General features: G+C 43.5%; 1 protein-coding gene across 1 annotated transcript in view; it reads left to right on the top strand.

The window, feature by feature from the left end:
* The first annotated feature begins 12,390 nt into the window (after nt 1–12,390).
* The window catches only part of sned1 (sushi, nidogen and EGF-like domains 1), a 154,736-nt gene continuing 150,694 nt past the window's right edge, over nt 12,391–16,432 (top strand). The window contains exon 1 of the mRNA XM_072573058.1: nt 12,391–12,708. Coding sequence (XP_072429159.1) covers nt 12,406–12,708 — 303 coding nt within the window. The 5' untranslated portion in view covers nt 12,391–12,405. The remainder of the gene's footprint in view (nt 12,709–16,432) is intronic.

Below are 16,432 nucleotides of genomic sequence, written 5' to 3' on the forward strand. Positions count from 1 at the left end.
ATCAACGTTTCGGGCATAAGCCCTTCAGATTCTTCTGCTCCTCGGATGCTGCCTGGCCTGTTGTGTTTTTCCAGCACCACATTTTTCAACTCTAAATAGACCAAGTCTCTTCCCTGGGGAAGGGGAGTCCAGAACTAGAGGGCATAGGTGCAGGGTGAGAGGGGAAAGACTTAAAAGGGACCTAAGGGGCAACTTTTTCCATGCAAAAGGTGGTACGTGTATGGAATAAGCTGTCAGAGGAAGTGGTGGAGGCTGGTACATTTACAACATTTAAGAGGCATCTGAATAGGTATATGAACAGGAAGGGTTTGGAGGAATTTGGGCCAAGTGCTGACAAATGGGACTAGATTCATTTAGGATATTTGGTTGGCATGGACTAGTTGGGTTGAAGGTCTGTTCCGTGCTGTACATCTCAATGACTTTATGTCTAATCAATGCATTTAAGTCCTTTGATGAAGTAGCATGCACTGTGGGTAGAAGATTGGCTGACTGGCAGAAAACAGAGAGTATGCTTAAATGAATCTTTGCTTAGTAGGATATAAAAAACAGAGTACTGCAGGAGTCTATGCTAGACCTGGGCTATTTACAGCTTATATCAATGACTTAGATTACAAGAGGAAGCTAAAATTGTGGTTGACACACAGATAGTAGGCAAGTATGTTGTGAAGGGGACATAAGGGTGGTGCAGGTGGACATAGAGTGAGTCGGTAAACACCTGACAGATGTAGTATAAGGTAAAAACAATGACTGCAGATGCTGGAAAGCAAATACTGGATTAGTGGTGCTGGAAGAGCACAGCAGTTCAGGCAGCATCCAACGAGCAGCGAAATGGATGCTGCCTGAACTGCTGTGCTCTTCCAGCACCACTAATCCAGATGTAGTATAATGTAGGGGAATGTAAATATGTTCACATTGGGAGAAAAAAACAAAAGTTGCAGAGCATTCCTTAAACAGAGAATAACCGTAGCAATCCGAAGTACAGAGGGATCTAGGTTTTTGAGTGCATGAGTCATAAAAATCTAATGTACAGGTAAAGCAAGTCATTTAAAAGGCTAATGGAATGCAATCCTCTACAACAAGAGGGAATGAAGTTAAATGGAAGGATTCCTATGCTTCAATTATACAGGGCAATGGTGACACCACATCATGAATGTGGTGTGCATTTTTGGTCCACTTATTTAAGAACAGATTTAAGTGCATTGCAGGCAGTCAGAGAAGTTTTACTAGGATATCTGTAATGCACATTTTGTTACGTGAGCATAGGTTGGACAGGCTGGGCTTGTAACCACTGGAGTTTAGTAGAGGGTGATTCAATTCAAGCATGCAATATCTTGTACAGTCTTGACAAGGTGGACACAGCAATGATGTTTCCTCTTAAGCATAAGTCCTTAACCGGGGCACGGGGGCACTGGTTAAGAACTAGTGCTTGCCATGTCAGGACAGAGATAAGGAAGATTTTTTTCTCTCAGCGGGTTGCACAACTTTGAAACTCTTCACTGAAGAAGGTAATGGAGGTTGGATCATTGAATATATTTTTAAGGCAGAGGTCAGCAGATTCTTGTTACTCAAGGAAATCAAAGGTTTTTGAGGTTAGATGAGAATGTGGAATTTGGAACACAGATCTTCCATAATCCTATTAAACGGTAAAGCAGGCACAAGATGAGTGGCCCAGTTCTGCTTCTAATTAATATATTCGTATGTCCGCCCCTTACATGTGCTCGCCTTTTGAAAGTGTTAATCAATGAATTCCACTACCCCGCTCTTTTTTCCGTTTTGCTGTAATATTTTCCCTTTTAAGCTTATCAAGTTCTCTTTTGAAAATTCAGATTAAATCAGTTTCCTCAATCTTTCAGGCAGTGCATTCCAGGTCATAACAACTTGCTGCATAAAAGTATTTCTCCTTATCTTCACTTAGGTTCTTTTGTCAATTATGTTAAACGCATGATATAATATTCCCGGTCTAATATAATAACACAATTCTTGGCGACAGCAGCACCACAGTTGATTTCCTAGTCCATGTTTTGCACTGTAACACTCCATCTCTTCCCTTTGTTTCACAGACTTTTACTCTGTATATGCTGGCTCTTACGATGGTACAGTTACTAATTTGTTATTGCGCTAACATGTTCACCCCCAAGTCAAAAGGCCATGCATTTAAAACTCCCTTCAAAGGCTTGGATTCATCTAAGCTGGTATTTCCATTACAGCATTAAGGAAGGGTACACTGTGGGAAATGCTGTCCATTGGATGTTAACCAAAGCATTCTCTGGCCCTGCAGGTGGATGCAAAAGATCCGGTGGCAGTATTCAAGGAAGATGGCAAATTCATCTTTGATGTCAGTCATTAATATCCCATGATCAACCCCAGTAGAAATAGACAATTTTGCTATTTAGATCCATTGTATTTGTGGGACTTTCCTGTGTGGGAAACTGACTGCTGTGCTTTCTGATGTTAATCCAGTGATCACACGTCAGAAAAACTGAATTGGTTAGGAATTGCTTTGGCACATCTACACAAATGTAGCTTCTTCCTTTACCAACTTACCCTTGCCACCTCAAACATGCAACCAAGAGAGTGACAGGAAGTTATGTAACGCTACACAGAGGGTCATAGCCAACTCTATCCTACCATTACCTGACACACTCAATTTCTGAACCAGTGGATATTGGAACAGGATAAGAAGCGGAAGCATTGGCCAGATACCTCTATCGTTCTTGGCCAAAGTGCAGTCAGATCAGTTATAGATCTCAGCTCCTGCCATGCTTGAGAGAATCTGTGTGCCCATGTAAGGACCTGCTGATCTGCACCACTGAGGATCACACCAGACTCTGCGTTTATGTACAACAACAATGTGCATTTACAAAGTTCCTTTAACTTAGTAAAATGTCTCAAGGTAGCTCACGGGAACCATTATCAAACAAATTTTGACACTAAGCCACATACAGTGTTATTAGAAAAGATTCCTAGAAGCATAGACAAAGAGGAAGGTTTTGAGGGCCAGCATAAAAGTGGAAAGATAGCTAAAAAGCTGGACAAGTTCAGTGAAGGAATTTTAGAGCACAGAACGTTGGCAGCTTAAAGTATGGTCATGAATGATGGCGTGATTAAAATCCAGGATGCGCACAAAAATTAGAATTGGAGGCACTACTGAGCCTTCGGGCATCTGTGCTCTGTACTTTAATATAAACTCACATTCTCTGCCAAAACAAAACAAACAACATGCTTCAACTAGATACAAAAAAGCAGTGGAATGAAAGGACAAGCATCGATTGCAAATCTCTCAAACATCAGAAACCTCTCCCTTAAACCCTTCGTCCCAACTGTCTTGTCTGTAGCCATATCCCTAATGGGTTTAACACTATCACTACCTTCGTCATTTATTATACAATGGCTTTATTTATACAACTGCCAGGTTGACATGCGATTAAAAAATTGACAGATTTGCAGCTTTTTTCTTAAAATGAAGCATGATCCCGAATAGACATCACATAATGTAAATAAAACATGGCAACAGCTGAGATAGCTCAGACACTTTGAATTGTAAGCAGGCAGCAAGATGACTATCTGGTGAAATGTTAACCCCGCAATCAGTACTGATTCAAAGGAGATACTGAGCCCCACGATGGTGGCTGTGGGAAGGGGTTACTGTGTGTTAGTGTGAGGGAGCCGGATTAGCATCAGTGGAGATACAGAAGCAGTGGAGATAACAACAGCAATAGCTTATATTTATAGCGTTACTAATGCAACAAAACATCTCACAATGCCACAAATGCCATGACATCCCCTTACCCATTGAATTAATAATCTATAACAAACAAGAGTTTACAATGCACGCTTGGTGGGGTAATTAAATATTAATTTTTGAATAGTTAATCTATTGCTCTACTGACTCTTGCATGATTAAAGAAACGGAAGTCTTATTCTTAAAATTTCTTTGTGATGACAAACAGCTGGAAACAACCAAAGTTTAGAAGCAGCTTGGTGTTTTCGGAACTAACAGCAGAGAGGCACCAAAGGAGATCCGGATCATTGCAGAGTTATTTCCAACAAATTCCATTCTAACCAGCGTTGAGAAGTTCACCCCACAGCCTCCCATCTCTATCTGGAGACAACAGGAGACAAGAGACGAAGTGCTCAACCTCACAAGACATGGAATGTATCAGCAATGCTGAGCTGGCAGCTTCAAAGCAGCCACAACAGAGCATCGCTGAATCAGAGAGAGCAGGTGTTCTTGGTGGTAGGAGTCTTGGCCCTGGCACTGTGGTTTGAACTCCTTACATTATTCTGTCACCGGTCACCCCTGTCTGCACCGTTCAGAGCTTTTGGCACTCAAACAAGCCTTTGAGGAAGGAAGTGAGAATGAAAACTGCAACCATCAACCCCAGAAAACAGCCCTTTGAACATATTGACCCAAGGCTGATATATCACTCTTGGTTAAGGAAGCTTAATTAAGTTATATTTATTATGACCACACATTAAACATTCTTATCAAAAAAATGTGCCTTTTCAGCAGATGCTGGTGTATCTCTACCACAAATCACAAGATAGTTATTTGATTGTGAACAATATCCACAATTCCAACATTCTTACATACTTTGCTCCTGCTAGTTTAGATTAGATTTCCTACGGTGTGGAAACAGGCCATTTGGCCCAACAAGTCCACACCGACCCTCCGAAGAGTAACCCAACCAGACTCATTTCTCTCTGACTAACGCACCTAACACTATGGGCAATTTAGCATGGCCAATTCACCTGACCTGCACATCTTTGGATTGTGGGAGGAAACCGGAGCACCCGGAGGAAACCCACGCAGACATGGGGAGAATGTGCAAACTCCAGACAGACAGTTGCCCAAGGCTGGAATCGAACCTGCGTCCCTGCTAACCACTGAGCCACCGTGCTACCCCGTAGTTATTCTACCTACACCATATAGTCCTCTCCCCATAGGCATAACTTCTGCTTCAGTCTTGGTAACTGGTCTGATGGTCCTGTATCAAGCACAAAATCAATAGGATGACTACTGGTGTAGATGTTTGGACTTTATAATTCTGTTTCTTTGTAATACTGTGCCTTTGCATGACTTACTGTATCCTCTCACTTCTCTCAGAGTCTTCACTTTTTTTTTCAAATTATCATATAGTCACTACCCATTTTTTGTAGGATTTTCATGTATTCTGCCTCCAAGGTGGACTTTTCCCACTCCCACCTTTCACAGCCTAAAACATCAGGCATGTTCTTCGACACAAACTTTTAAATAAATACATTGATAGTGATAGTGTGGGGGATTTGTGTACTTTATAAATCTTCCCACTGAAGTCACAGCTTTATTACTGAGTCCCGGACTTTTTAAATCATAAAGTCACACTGCAGAGAAAAAGCCCTTCAGCCCATCAAGTCTACACCAACAAAAACCGCTCTAAATCTACACCTGCAAAGTCTCACTTTCCAGCACTTAGCCCATACCTTTGAATGTTATGAAATTTCAAGTACACATCCAAATACTTCTTAAAGATTGTGAGTTTTCCTATCTCAACTACCCTCCCAGACATTGCATTCCAAAAAATCATTCCTCAAAACCCCTCTAAACTTCTTGTCTTTCGCCTTAAAATTATGCTCTCGTTGACCCTTCAAATCTTTAAACTTACTTGACCTTTCTTCTGCTGTTCAATTCTTTGAGTAGATTTCTTTAAAGTGGCTCATTTTCAACATAAACTTATTCTGAGATCTTCCTGATTTAATAGCCTTGGTCTAAATCTCTTTTCTGGTCTTTTCACTGATCCTTGTAGAATGGTGGCTCATTGGGTAACACTGCTGTCTCACAGTATCAGGGACCTGGGCTTGATTCCACCTTCGGGCAACTGTTTGTCTGGAGGTTGCACATTCTCCCCGTGTCTCTGTGGGTTTCCTCCAGGTGCTCCAGATTCGTTCCACTGTCCAGGAATGAGCAGGCTAGGTGGATTTAACCATGGGAAATACAGGAATAGGGTAAGGGAGTGGGTCTGGGTGGGTTATTCTTTGGAGGGTCAGTAGGGATTCTATGATGATTACAGCTATACCTCATGAAACCTGATGGTGGGAATACTTGATGTTAGAGGTGAGAACTCTTTTTGTTATATTCCTTTGCTTTTCTTTTCTGGTCTCTACACTGTTTTTTGGAATCTCTAACCTCACCACTTAGAACCTTTCTTTAAAGGCCTCCCACCTTTTCAAAGAATGGCTTGTTTTTTGCTCTTTTTCTAGTGTTTCTCTATACTTTGTATCAGCCTCTAAGTGAAGTTCAGCCTTCGGAGTCCTTAGTTTGGCTTTTTTGCTGCTTCCACGGCTGCTGATGTCTCTCTCTCTCTCTCTCTCTGTTGAAAATTGCTTTTAACCTGCTGATTAACTGTTTGTATCTTCTTGGAGTGATAATTCTCTTAAAATGGTAAACTCACTTGCTTGAATAATTTTTTTTCTATGCTGTGGTATTTTCCCAGATGACCACTGCTAGCAACTTACAGTATTGGCCAGTGAAATGAAGGGCTTTTGCCCGAAACGTCGATTTTACTGCTCCTCGGATGCTGCCTGAACTGCTGTGCTCTTCCAGCACCACTAATCCAGAATCTGGTTTCCACCATCTGCAGTCATTGTTTTTGCCCAGTGAAATGACAGGGAAAGTTGCCAGAATCCCTTTCGATTAGATTAGATTAGATTACTTACAGTGTGGAAACAGGCCCTTCGGCCCAACAAGTCCACACCGCACCCGCCGAAGCGCAACCCACCCGTACCCCTACATCTACCCCTTACCTAACACTACGGGCAATTTAGCATGGCCAATTCACCTGACCTGCACATCTTTGGACTGTGGGAGGAAACCGGAGCACCCGGAGGAAACCCACGCAGACACGGGGAGAACGTACAAACTCCACACAGAGAGTCGCCTGAGGCGGGAAATGAACCCAGATCTCTGGCGCTGTGAGGCAGCAGTGCTAACCACTGTGCCACCGTGCCGCCCTCTTTAGAGATAGATGGCTGATGGTGAGATTAACCTGAGGATCACCAATGTAAGGTAAGGTCTCCCTGGTCACCTTAGCTGGTATAGGAATTGAAGCCGCATTACTGGTGACACTCTGCATTACAAACTAGCTATACAGCCAGCTGAGCTAACAACCCTCAAATGTATTTGGAAGTCCTGCAAGTGTTTGGTAGTAACGGTTATTTGAGATAGTTCGCTGCTACTGCTGCTCCTTTGGTTTCACTTTGTTGTGGACCTCTCTAGTGATCAGTAGGAGAAGCTACACCACCAGAGAGTAACTACAGAGGAGACACCAATCTTGGATAACAAGAGGTTTTATTGCCTAATAGCAATTAGCAATACTACATTTGGGCAGGCATAACTACTAGGACTTTCCGAAGCTAGTACAGATGTATCTGCTCCCTGCAGAACTCCTTGCCTCCACTTATAGACCGTGTGTGCCATCAGCAGAATGGAGCCAATGTACATGAATGTTAACCCCTTCAGAACCATTATCTTAAGCAACACTGACCACAGCAGTATTGATAAAATGAAAATAGAGTAAAAAGTCTGGAATAAACTGAAAGCAGGGGACTTCAGGGGCAAGGGATAAGGGGAGGATTATCCACAAATGACTTGCTTTCTCTTGATACGTTCCAGAATTGCACAAGAGAAGAAAAGAGATTAGATTCAAGCTTAAGTTGAATTTGGAAGGTTGCAAGTGATTGCAACAAATGGAGTTATAAAAACTATTGACACAGTTGCATTAAATAAGCTAATATTATTCATACCACATCAGCATTCCTACTAATGTCTAAGTTATAGACAGATTTACAGTATCAGCCAGGAAAATTAGACAGCTGTGGGGTTGCAATAATGCCTACATTTTATAGAAAATTAAAATGAATATCTAGAATATATCAAGAGTTTAACATCAGGCTATGTAATAAGTTAATAATAATGACCAGGACATCGAGTAAACTTTGCAGTAATGCCCGTAATATATTCAGAGTTCATTTATAGGGGTATCATGCTGATATTTACTCCCTCAAAAGTCCAATAATTGTCATGCCCCGCTGTGGATTCCATTCATCAATCATCCCATCCTTACAAACAAATGTTGACTTGCTATTGCCAATGCACTGAATTTTAAATATTCATTCTTGCTTCTCATGAGCTGACCAACATGGAGAACCTTCATCCCCCAACAGTGTATGTGTTTACACAGAGAAATTAGGTTATGAAGGAGCCAAGTAACTGGAGAACTTTGCACTTATCACTTCAGGTTTATGCATTGAGAGACCTAAGAGGCAACTTTTTCGCACATAGGGTGGTGCGTGTATGGAATGAGCTGCCAGAGGAAGTGGTGGAGGCTGGTACACTGACAACATTTAAAAGGCATCTCGATGGGTGTATGAATAGGAAGGGTTTAGAGGGATATGGCCCAAATGCTGGCAAATTGGACTAGATTAATTTAGTTGGACCGAAGGGTCTGTTTCTGTGCTGTATATCTCTATGACTTTATGACTGTATGATAAAGTCAGATTAGTGAATAAGCATTTCCAATTTTTGGCTCCAAGGATGTGTTTGTGGGTAACTTCTTGGTGATCTAATGTAATAATGAGTGTTCATGCAAATGAACGCAAAACAGGTTCCATACACAGACCCACCTGAAAGGTCCTGAGAGGTTAATAGCAAGATTTTAACCCGCCATTGGGAAATTGAAATTCTGACCCTCACCCAACTAAGTCATCCTTCTAACACCCTTCTAAAACATTTGGAAGGAGAAGGAAATTTCCACCTTATTCGATGAAAAATTATGTGGTTGGCATGAAAGAGGTTTCAAGACTTTGTATATTGAGATGTAAGCATGTTGTGGTTCTGTTCGCCGAGCTGGGAATTTGTCTTGCAAACGTTTTGTCCCCTGTCTAGGTGACATCCTGAGTGCTTGGGAGCCTCCTGTGAAGCGCTTCTGTGATGTTTTCTCCGGTATTTATAGTGGCCTGTCTCTGCCGCTTCCGGTTGTCAGTTCGAGCTGTCCACTGCAGTGGCCGGTATATTGGGTCCAGGTCGATGTGTTTGTTGAACAAACATTCAACGAAACGTTTGCAAGACAAATTCCCACCTCGGCGAACAGAACCACAACAACGAGCACCCGAGCTACAAATCTTCTACCAGAGATGTAAGCATTTTATCTGAAGTCAGAGGCAATCATAGGATCTGGAATGCTAATAGATGATGGAACTGGATGCATGCTATCTGGAGATTAAAACTTAGGAGGCTTGAGACGAAAGTTCTTCACCTAAAAACTTTGCTGGTCTGCCCTCACCACATGGATTGCTGCATTTCAAGCAGCCAATTCTCCACCAGTTTCTCAAGAACAACCCAATGTGGCTGAAAAAGGCTGATCTTGCTAGCAACACATATCACAAAATCAATGTTAACCAAATCTCTTTGAAGACCTGAACCACAATGTGATTCAGAACCTTGAACCTTGTGAGAGCAGGAGAGCGTGAACAATGTGGGTTCTGAAGTAATTCCAAATCTGAAAAGGGAATTTTTTTTCATCATTTGTTTTCTCTTCTTGAGTCTTGTTAATGTAGATAGGATCTCTTTTTTTCAAAATCTGTTCATGGGAATGTGAGTGTTTTTGGCCACACCAGCAACTAACGCCCTTCCCAAATTGCCCAGAGGGCAGTTAAGAATCAACCACACAATGGTGTGATGCCAGGAGCAAGATGTCATTTTCCAAATAGGTTCCAGACCTTTCACAGGATGTGGGCGTCACTGGCTAAGCCAGCATTTATTGCCCAGTTAAGAGTCAACCACATAACTGTGGGTCTGGAGTAAGAGGTAGGCCAAACCAGGTAAGAACACCAGTTTCTTTCCCTCAAGGACATGAGTGACCAGATGGGTTTTCCCCCAAACAATTAGCAATGGTTTCATGGTCATCATTCAATTCTTAATTCTATATTTTTATTGGATTCAAATACCACCATCCTCCATGACTGGATTTGAACACAGGTCCCCAGAACATTATCTGGATCCAGCAACTGTACCACTAGCCCATCACCTCCCCATTTGGGTTCACTGAACCATGAGCAAGCTATCATTAGCTTTTAATTCTTACTTTCTTCCTTTTACTTGTTTCAATTTTGAGATGTAGGCAATCTATTTATAAGACAAATCAGAACAAAAGTCTATTTGGATGAACAGTTTGGAGTATACAGGTGAAAGTGAGGACTGCAGATGCCAGAAATTAGAGTCGAGAGTGTGGTGCTGGAAAAGCACAGCAGGTGAGACAGCATCCGAGGAGCAGGAAAATCGATGTTTTGGCAAAAGCCCTTCATCAGGAATGAGGCTGGGAGCCTCGGGGGTGGTCAGATAAATGGGAGGGGATGGGACTGGTGGAAGGTAAGTGAGAGTGCAATAGATGGATGGAGGTGGGGGAAATGGTGATAGGATAGAGAGGAGGGTGGAGTGGATAGGTGGGAAGTAAGATGGACAGGTAGGATAAGTCATGAGGGCAGTGTTGAGCTGGATGGTTGGAACTGGAATAAGGTGAGGGGAGGGGAAATGAGGATACTGGTGAAATCCACGTTGACGTCATGGTATTGGAGGGTCCCGAGGTGAAAGATGAGGTGTTCTTCCTCTAGGCATTGGGTGCTTAGGGAGTGGCAATGGAGGAGGCCCAGGACCTGCATGTCCTTAGTGGAGTGGGGAGGGGGAGTTGAAATTTTGACCACGGGACGGTGGGGTTGGTTGGTGCGGGTGTCCCGGAGATGTTCCCTGAAGCGCTCTGCGACTAGGCATCCTGTCTCCCCAATATAGAGGAGACCACATCGGGAGCAATGGATACAGTAAATGACCTGTGTGGAAGTGCAGGTGAAACTTTGATGGATGTGGAAGGTTCCTTTGGGTCCTTGGGCGGAGGTATGGGCACAGGTTTTGCAATCCCTGCGGTGTCAGGGGAAGGTGGCAGGAGGGGACGGTGGGTTGTTGGGGGGCATGGACCTGATGAGGGAGTTGCAGAGGGAATTGTCTTTACGGAAAGCAGATGTGGTGGGGAGGGAAATATATCTCTGGTGGTGGGATCCATTTGTAGGTAGCGGAAATGGCGGAGGTGATGTGATGTATGCGGAGGTTGGTCAGCTGAAAGGTGAGGACTGGGGGGTTCTGTCCTTGTTCTGGTTGGCGAGGTGGCAGAGGTGCGGGAAGTGGATGAGATGCACTGGAGGGCATCATCAACCACATGGGAGGGAAATTGCTGCCCTTAAAGAAGGAGGCCATCTGGGATGTTCTGTGGTGGAACTGGTCCTCCTGGGAGCAGATGCAGCGGAGGCGGAGGAATTGGGAATAAGGGATAGCAATTTATTTGTAAATAGGATTGTCTAGGTTATCTGAACCCAGTCAATGCCAGCGGTTTGGACATCTCTGCTGTGGGAGGTTCACAACAGAATAAACTAACAATCTTTCTACTAGTCTGGGATGAGATGCATTGAGGTGGAAACCATGAGTACCAATCCATATATCTCTCACTTTATCTGCAAATTACAGTATGTAATTCTGTTCGACTTTATCCTTACAGTCTGCATATACTTCCCAATTTGATCATTCATTATGTCTATCATATTCAACTCTTCAATATTTCTTTGCCTCCCAATTCTTCAATGCATCAATCCCTTCAAATTCAATACTCTCATGTGTTTGTTCATTTTGATTCAGGCTATTAACTGCCTTCCATCTGTTGTCTTCTTTCAGAAATTGGGAAAGGATATGTTACACTAATGGATGTCCTAAATGCAGTTAATAGTTATATTTATATAATGCTTGGGTCATTTACTCTGTATCTAGCCTGCGCGGATCTAGGAGTTATCTCAGGCCATTCCAGAGGTCTGTAATCCATGCAGTACCTGACCTGTGAGCTCTTGACGGAGATGTTTCAGAAGGAGAGCTTTACTCGACATATAACGTGTGCTGGGAGCTGTGGATCAAACAATGTAGGGGAAGCTTTGTTTTCGGAGCACTATCGGTCTGACAGAAACCAGTGAGACTGCTGACTTACATTGGAAGTGGGGGGTATTTTGGAGCACATTTCCCCTCTCTGGACTGAACTATTCAGCAAAGGTGTCTGAGTGAAAAGCAAGTTTGCAACTTTAAGAAAGAAAGTTTTCTGCTCCTTTTTCTCTCTCTCTCTCTCTCTGGGGGAACAGAATCGACGATGTTCAGGCTGGGATGGCGGCGATTGGACAGCTGAGTGGCAGCCCCCTCATTCGGATTGGAGGTTGGGTTGCCAATTGGGCTGGAGGTCGGTTTCATTGGGTGAAATCCGCCCTGGAGGTGGATTTTCCCTCCCACCTCCCTCCTTCCCCCCCCCCCCCCCCCCCCCCGGCCATCCCTCCCCGGTATTGTAGATGCCGGGACCCCCTCAGTGCAACACAGACATACACACACATAGACAAACCCTCCAGGTGACACGGGCTGCCCATTGCCTGGGACCGTGCAGGATGGAGCTGCGGCTCGGAGCGCTGCTGGCGGCCGGGGTTGTGCTGGGGCTACTGGAAGGGATCTCCGGCTTGGTGCCGCTGAGCGACTTCTACCCGTTCGGGCTGGAGCACGGGGACTCGGTCAATGCCAAAGTGGATGACGGAGGCTCGGGGCTGGTGGAGATCTCTCTCGGCTTCCCTTTCTTCGGGGATAAGCACTCCGGGCTTTACGTGAGTCACAGTCCGTGTGCATGTTTCGCGACCAAAACCCATTACCTTCCCCCCCCCCCCCCCTCCTATAACAAACCCCTCTCCCTCCCCACTCAATGGGATGCTCATCCTGACTCTCACCAGTCCGAACTGTCAACCATCCAGGGAGATATGTCCCATCAAAAGCCCACTAGCCCTCTCCAATGTCCCCCTCCCCACAGCCATAGAAGCTGCACTGTCCATTTGCCCCACTCTTCAACCCTAATTATTTGGTCCATTCACTGCCCCTTTGAGCGCCAGTCCACTGCACCCATTGTTTTACTATTCTCTGCACACTCTCTACCTGCCTCTCGCTGCCCCTTGGTTGTGTATCAGGCAATGCATGTGCTCCAGCATTAATTCGGTGTCCCATCCAGTGTTACACACTGAACAATTTGCTTGCCAGATGATAGCATTCTATATAAACTGGGCACTGTATCTGCTCCATTATTAGACAATGGTTACCCTTCCTACCTCTATAAATTGGGCTTTTAACCTTCACATTGTATACACAGTGCATTCTACCTACCCAGTATTATACACCAGACACTCTGCATTGTGTGCTCTGGTTATTCAGTCTTGTATACTTAGTCCTCCACTGACTCAATATACACTGGGCAATCTACCTGTCTATTATTTCCTCCCGGGTTCTCTTGAGTGCCCGTTATGATGCACTGGAAACTTAGGCAATTCTTATCAACTTTGAACTCTGCCTACTTGTTATTAAATAAAGGGCTCTCAGCTCCTCGTCATTGTACACTGAGATTTGTCAATTAATATATAGTTTTTGGACAGTTTCCTTTTGCTTTGTGCCACTCATTGTTATATACTGTCACCCACCTGCCTATAATTTTACTCTGGGTTTTCTGCTGTTCATCGTTTCCCTGTGTGTCACCCCTTACCTCAGTATCTCACTATCTACTGAGTCAGTGCTGTGTGCCAGGATTACACTATGCTGTACTCTACACTTGCAGTATAAGTATTCAATTCACAAACCATTCACCAGATTCTGTAGATGCCACCGTTAGCCCCTGGGTTGGAATGGTGCTGGCAAGGAACAGGCAAGTGAATTAATGGAATGTGGCTTTACAGTATGATGACTGTATAATCACCTGGCTGAAAGGAAATGATTATAGAATGGTAATAATGTACTGCTAGTTTCAAGAATGACAATAACTTGAATTTATATAACTCCTCTAACATAGGTAAATGCCTCAAAGTCCTTAATTCAAGCATTATCAATGCAGTTTTATTTTTATCACAGAACGAATTAACCAAAATGACCCTGCTCAAAGAAGGTAGATTTCATAGAGCATCTTAAAAGGGATGAGACAGGTAAGGTCCAGAAACCACACTCACTAAACGGGGAGTGATTAAAATCCAGGCTGTACAAGGTGCCAGAATTGAAGGAGCACTGAGGTTGAAAGATTTGCAAAGCTGGAGGACCGCAGAGATGGGGGCGAGACAAAGTGAGAGGGTGAGTTGAAAGAAAATTTGAGGATTTTAAAGTTGAGCATTGTCAGACCAGAAGCCATTGTACGTTAGCAAGCACAGGGCTGATAAGTGAACTTGGTGCACATTAGGATATAAGTAGCAGAGTTTTGGATATGTACTGGTTCATATTGAGTGGAAAATAGGGGCCAGAAAAGTATTAGAATAGACATGCCTACTGGTAAGACATGGAGTGTTGTAGGAGCAGTTGAGCTGCAGCAGGTTAGACTGGATGATTTAAAAGTGGTAGAAGTAGGTGGTGTTGGCGATGGGACAGATATGTAATTGCAAGCTCTACTTGAGGACAAGCACCAACACCAATGGTCTTGTCTTAGTTTTAAATTGTTGCCAAGGGAAGGAATGAAAATGGTTAGGACTGAAGGCAGTGGCTTCAGTCTGTCCAGTATTTCATTGGAGAAAATTCCTGTTAATCCAATACTGGTCAAAAGGGTGACAAATCAGTGACAGTGGACAGATCGTGGAAGGTGAGATCTCCAGCATGTATGTGTAACCTGATGTTGTGCTTTTCATTAATGCCACTGAGGGGCAGTGTTTAGTTATAAAATCAGAAAGCTGAAAACATTCGGAATCAATGGGTCATTCTCAGGCTGGCAGGTTGCAACTAATGAGGTACTGCAAAGATCAATGCTTGTGACCCCAAACGTTTACATTTTATATTGATGATTTGGATTTTTTTTATTGGGCGGGGGAGCACAAATGTGATATTTCCAATATAGAAACAGAAAAATGTATGACCGCCGTCAGAATTTCATAACTTCTGAAGAATAGTGATATTGGACTTGAAACATTAACTCTGTTTCCCTCTCCACAGATGCTGCCACACCTGCTGAGTTTCTTCAGCACTTTGTTTTTATTTCAGATTTTCAGCATCTGCAGTATTTGGCTTTTGCATAATATTTTCAAGTTTGCTGATATCACAAAACCAGGCAAGAATTGGAGTGGTAAGAAGATAGAAAGAGACTACTAGGGGATTTAGACAGACTGTGTGAATGGGCAAGAATGTGGCAGATGATAGTAAGGAAAAATGTGCAGTTATCCACTTTGGTAGGAGAAACAGGAATGCAGAGTGTTTTTTTGTATGAAAAAGGTGAGAGTCCTATGCGTATAAAAACCTTGGTGTCTTGTTTCTCAAATCAATGGAAGTTAACATACGGGTGTAGCAAATGATTAGGAAAACAAATGATTTTCAGGCATTTATTGCAAGAGGGTTTGAGTACAGCACAGAGATGTCTGACTGCACTTGTATAGAACCTTGGTTAGATTGCAGCTAGAATATAATATACAGCTTGTTTCCACATCTAAGGAAGAATAAATTTGCATTAAGGAAGCGCATCAGATGGTCACTAGATTAATCATAGAGTCACAGAGGGGTACAGCACGGACATGGACCCTTTGGTCCAACTCGTCCATGCCGACCAGATATCCCAGCCCAATCATGTCCCACCTGCCAGCAACCAGTCCAACTCTCTCCAAACCCTTCCTATTCATATACCCATTCAGATGCCTTTTCAATGTTGTCATTGTATTAGCCCCCACCACTTCCTCTGGCAGTTCATTCCATACACGTACCACCATTTGAGTGAAAAAGCTGCCCCTTAGGACTCTTTTAAATCTTTCCCCTCTCATCCAAAATCTATGCCCTCTAGTTCTGGACTTCCCACACCCCAGGGAAGACACTTTGTCTATTTATCCTATCCATGCCCCTCATGATTTTATAAACCTCTATAAGGTCACCCCTCAGCCTCCAGGGAAAACAGTCCTATCCTATTCAACCTCTCACTATAGTCAAATCCTCCAACCCTGGCAACATCTTTGAAAATCTTTTTCTGAACCCTTTCAAGCTTCACAACATCTTTCCGATAGGAAGGAAACCAGAAATGCACTCAGTATTCCAAAAGTGGCCTAACCAATGTCCACAACATGACCTCCCTACTCCTCTACTCAATACTCTGACCAATAAAAGAAAGCATACCAAACGCTGCCTTCCCTATCCTATTCAAAGTTTGTGAGAAGATTTGTAGCTCGGGTGCTCGTTGTTGTGGTTCTGTTCACCGAGCTGGGAATTTGTGTTGCAGACATTTCGTCCCCTGTCTCAGTGACATCCTCAGTGCTTGGGAGTCTCCTGTGAAGCGCTTCTGTGATGTTTCCTCCAGCATTTATCTACCTCCAGCTCTACTTTCAAGGAGCTTTGAAC

The sequence above is a fragment of the Chiloscyllium punctatum genome, chromosome 6 (genome assembly GCF_047496795.1).
Source record: "Chiloscyllium punctatum isolate Juve2018m chromosome 6, sChiPun1.3, whole genome shotgun sequence".
NCBI classification, from domain to species: domain Eukaryota; kingdom Metazoa; phylum Chordata; class Chondrichthyes; order Orectolobiformes; family Hemiscylliidae; genus Chiloscyllium; species Chiloscyllium punctatum.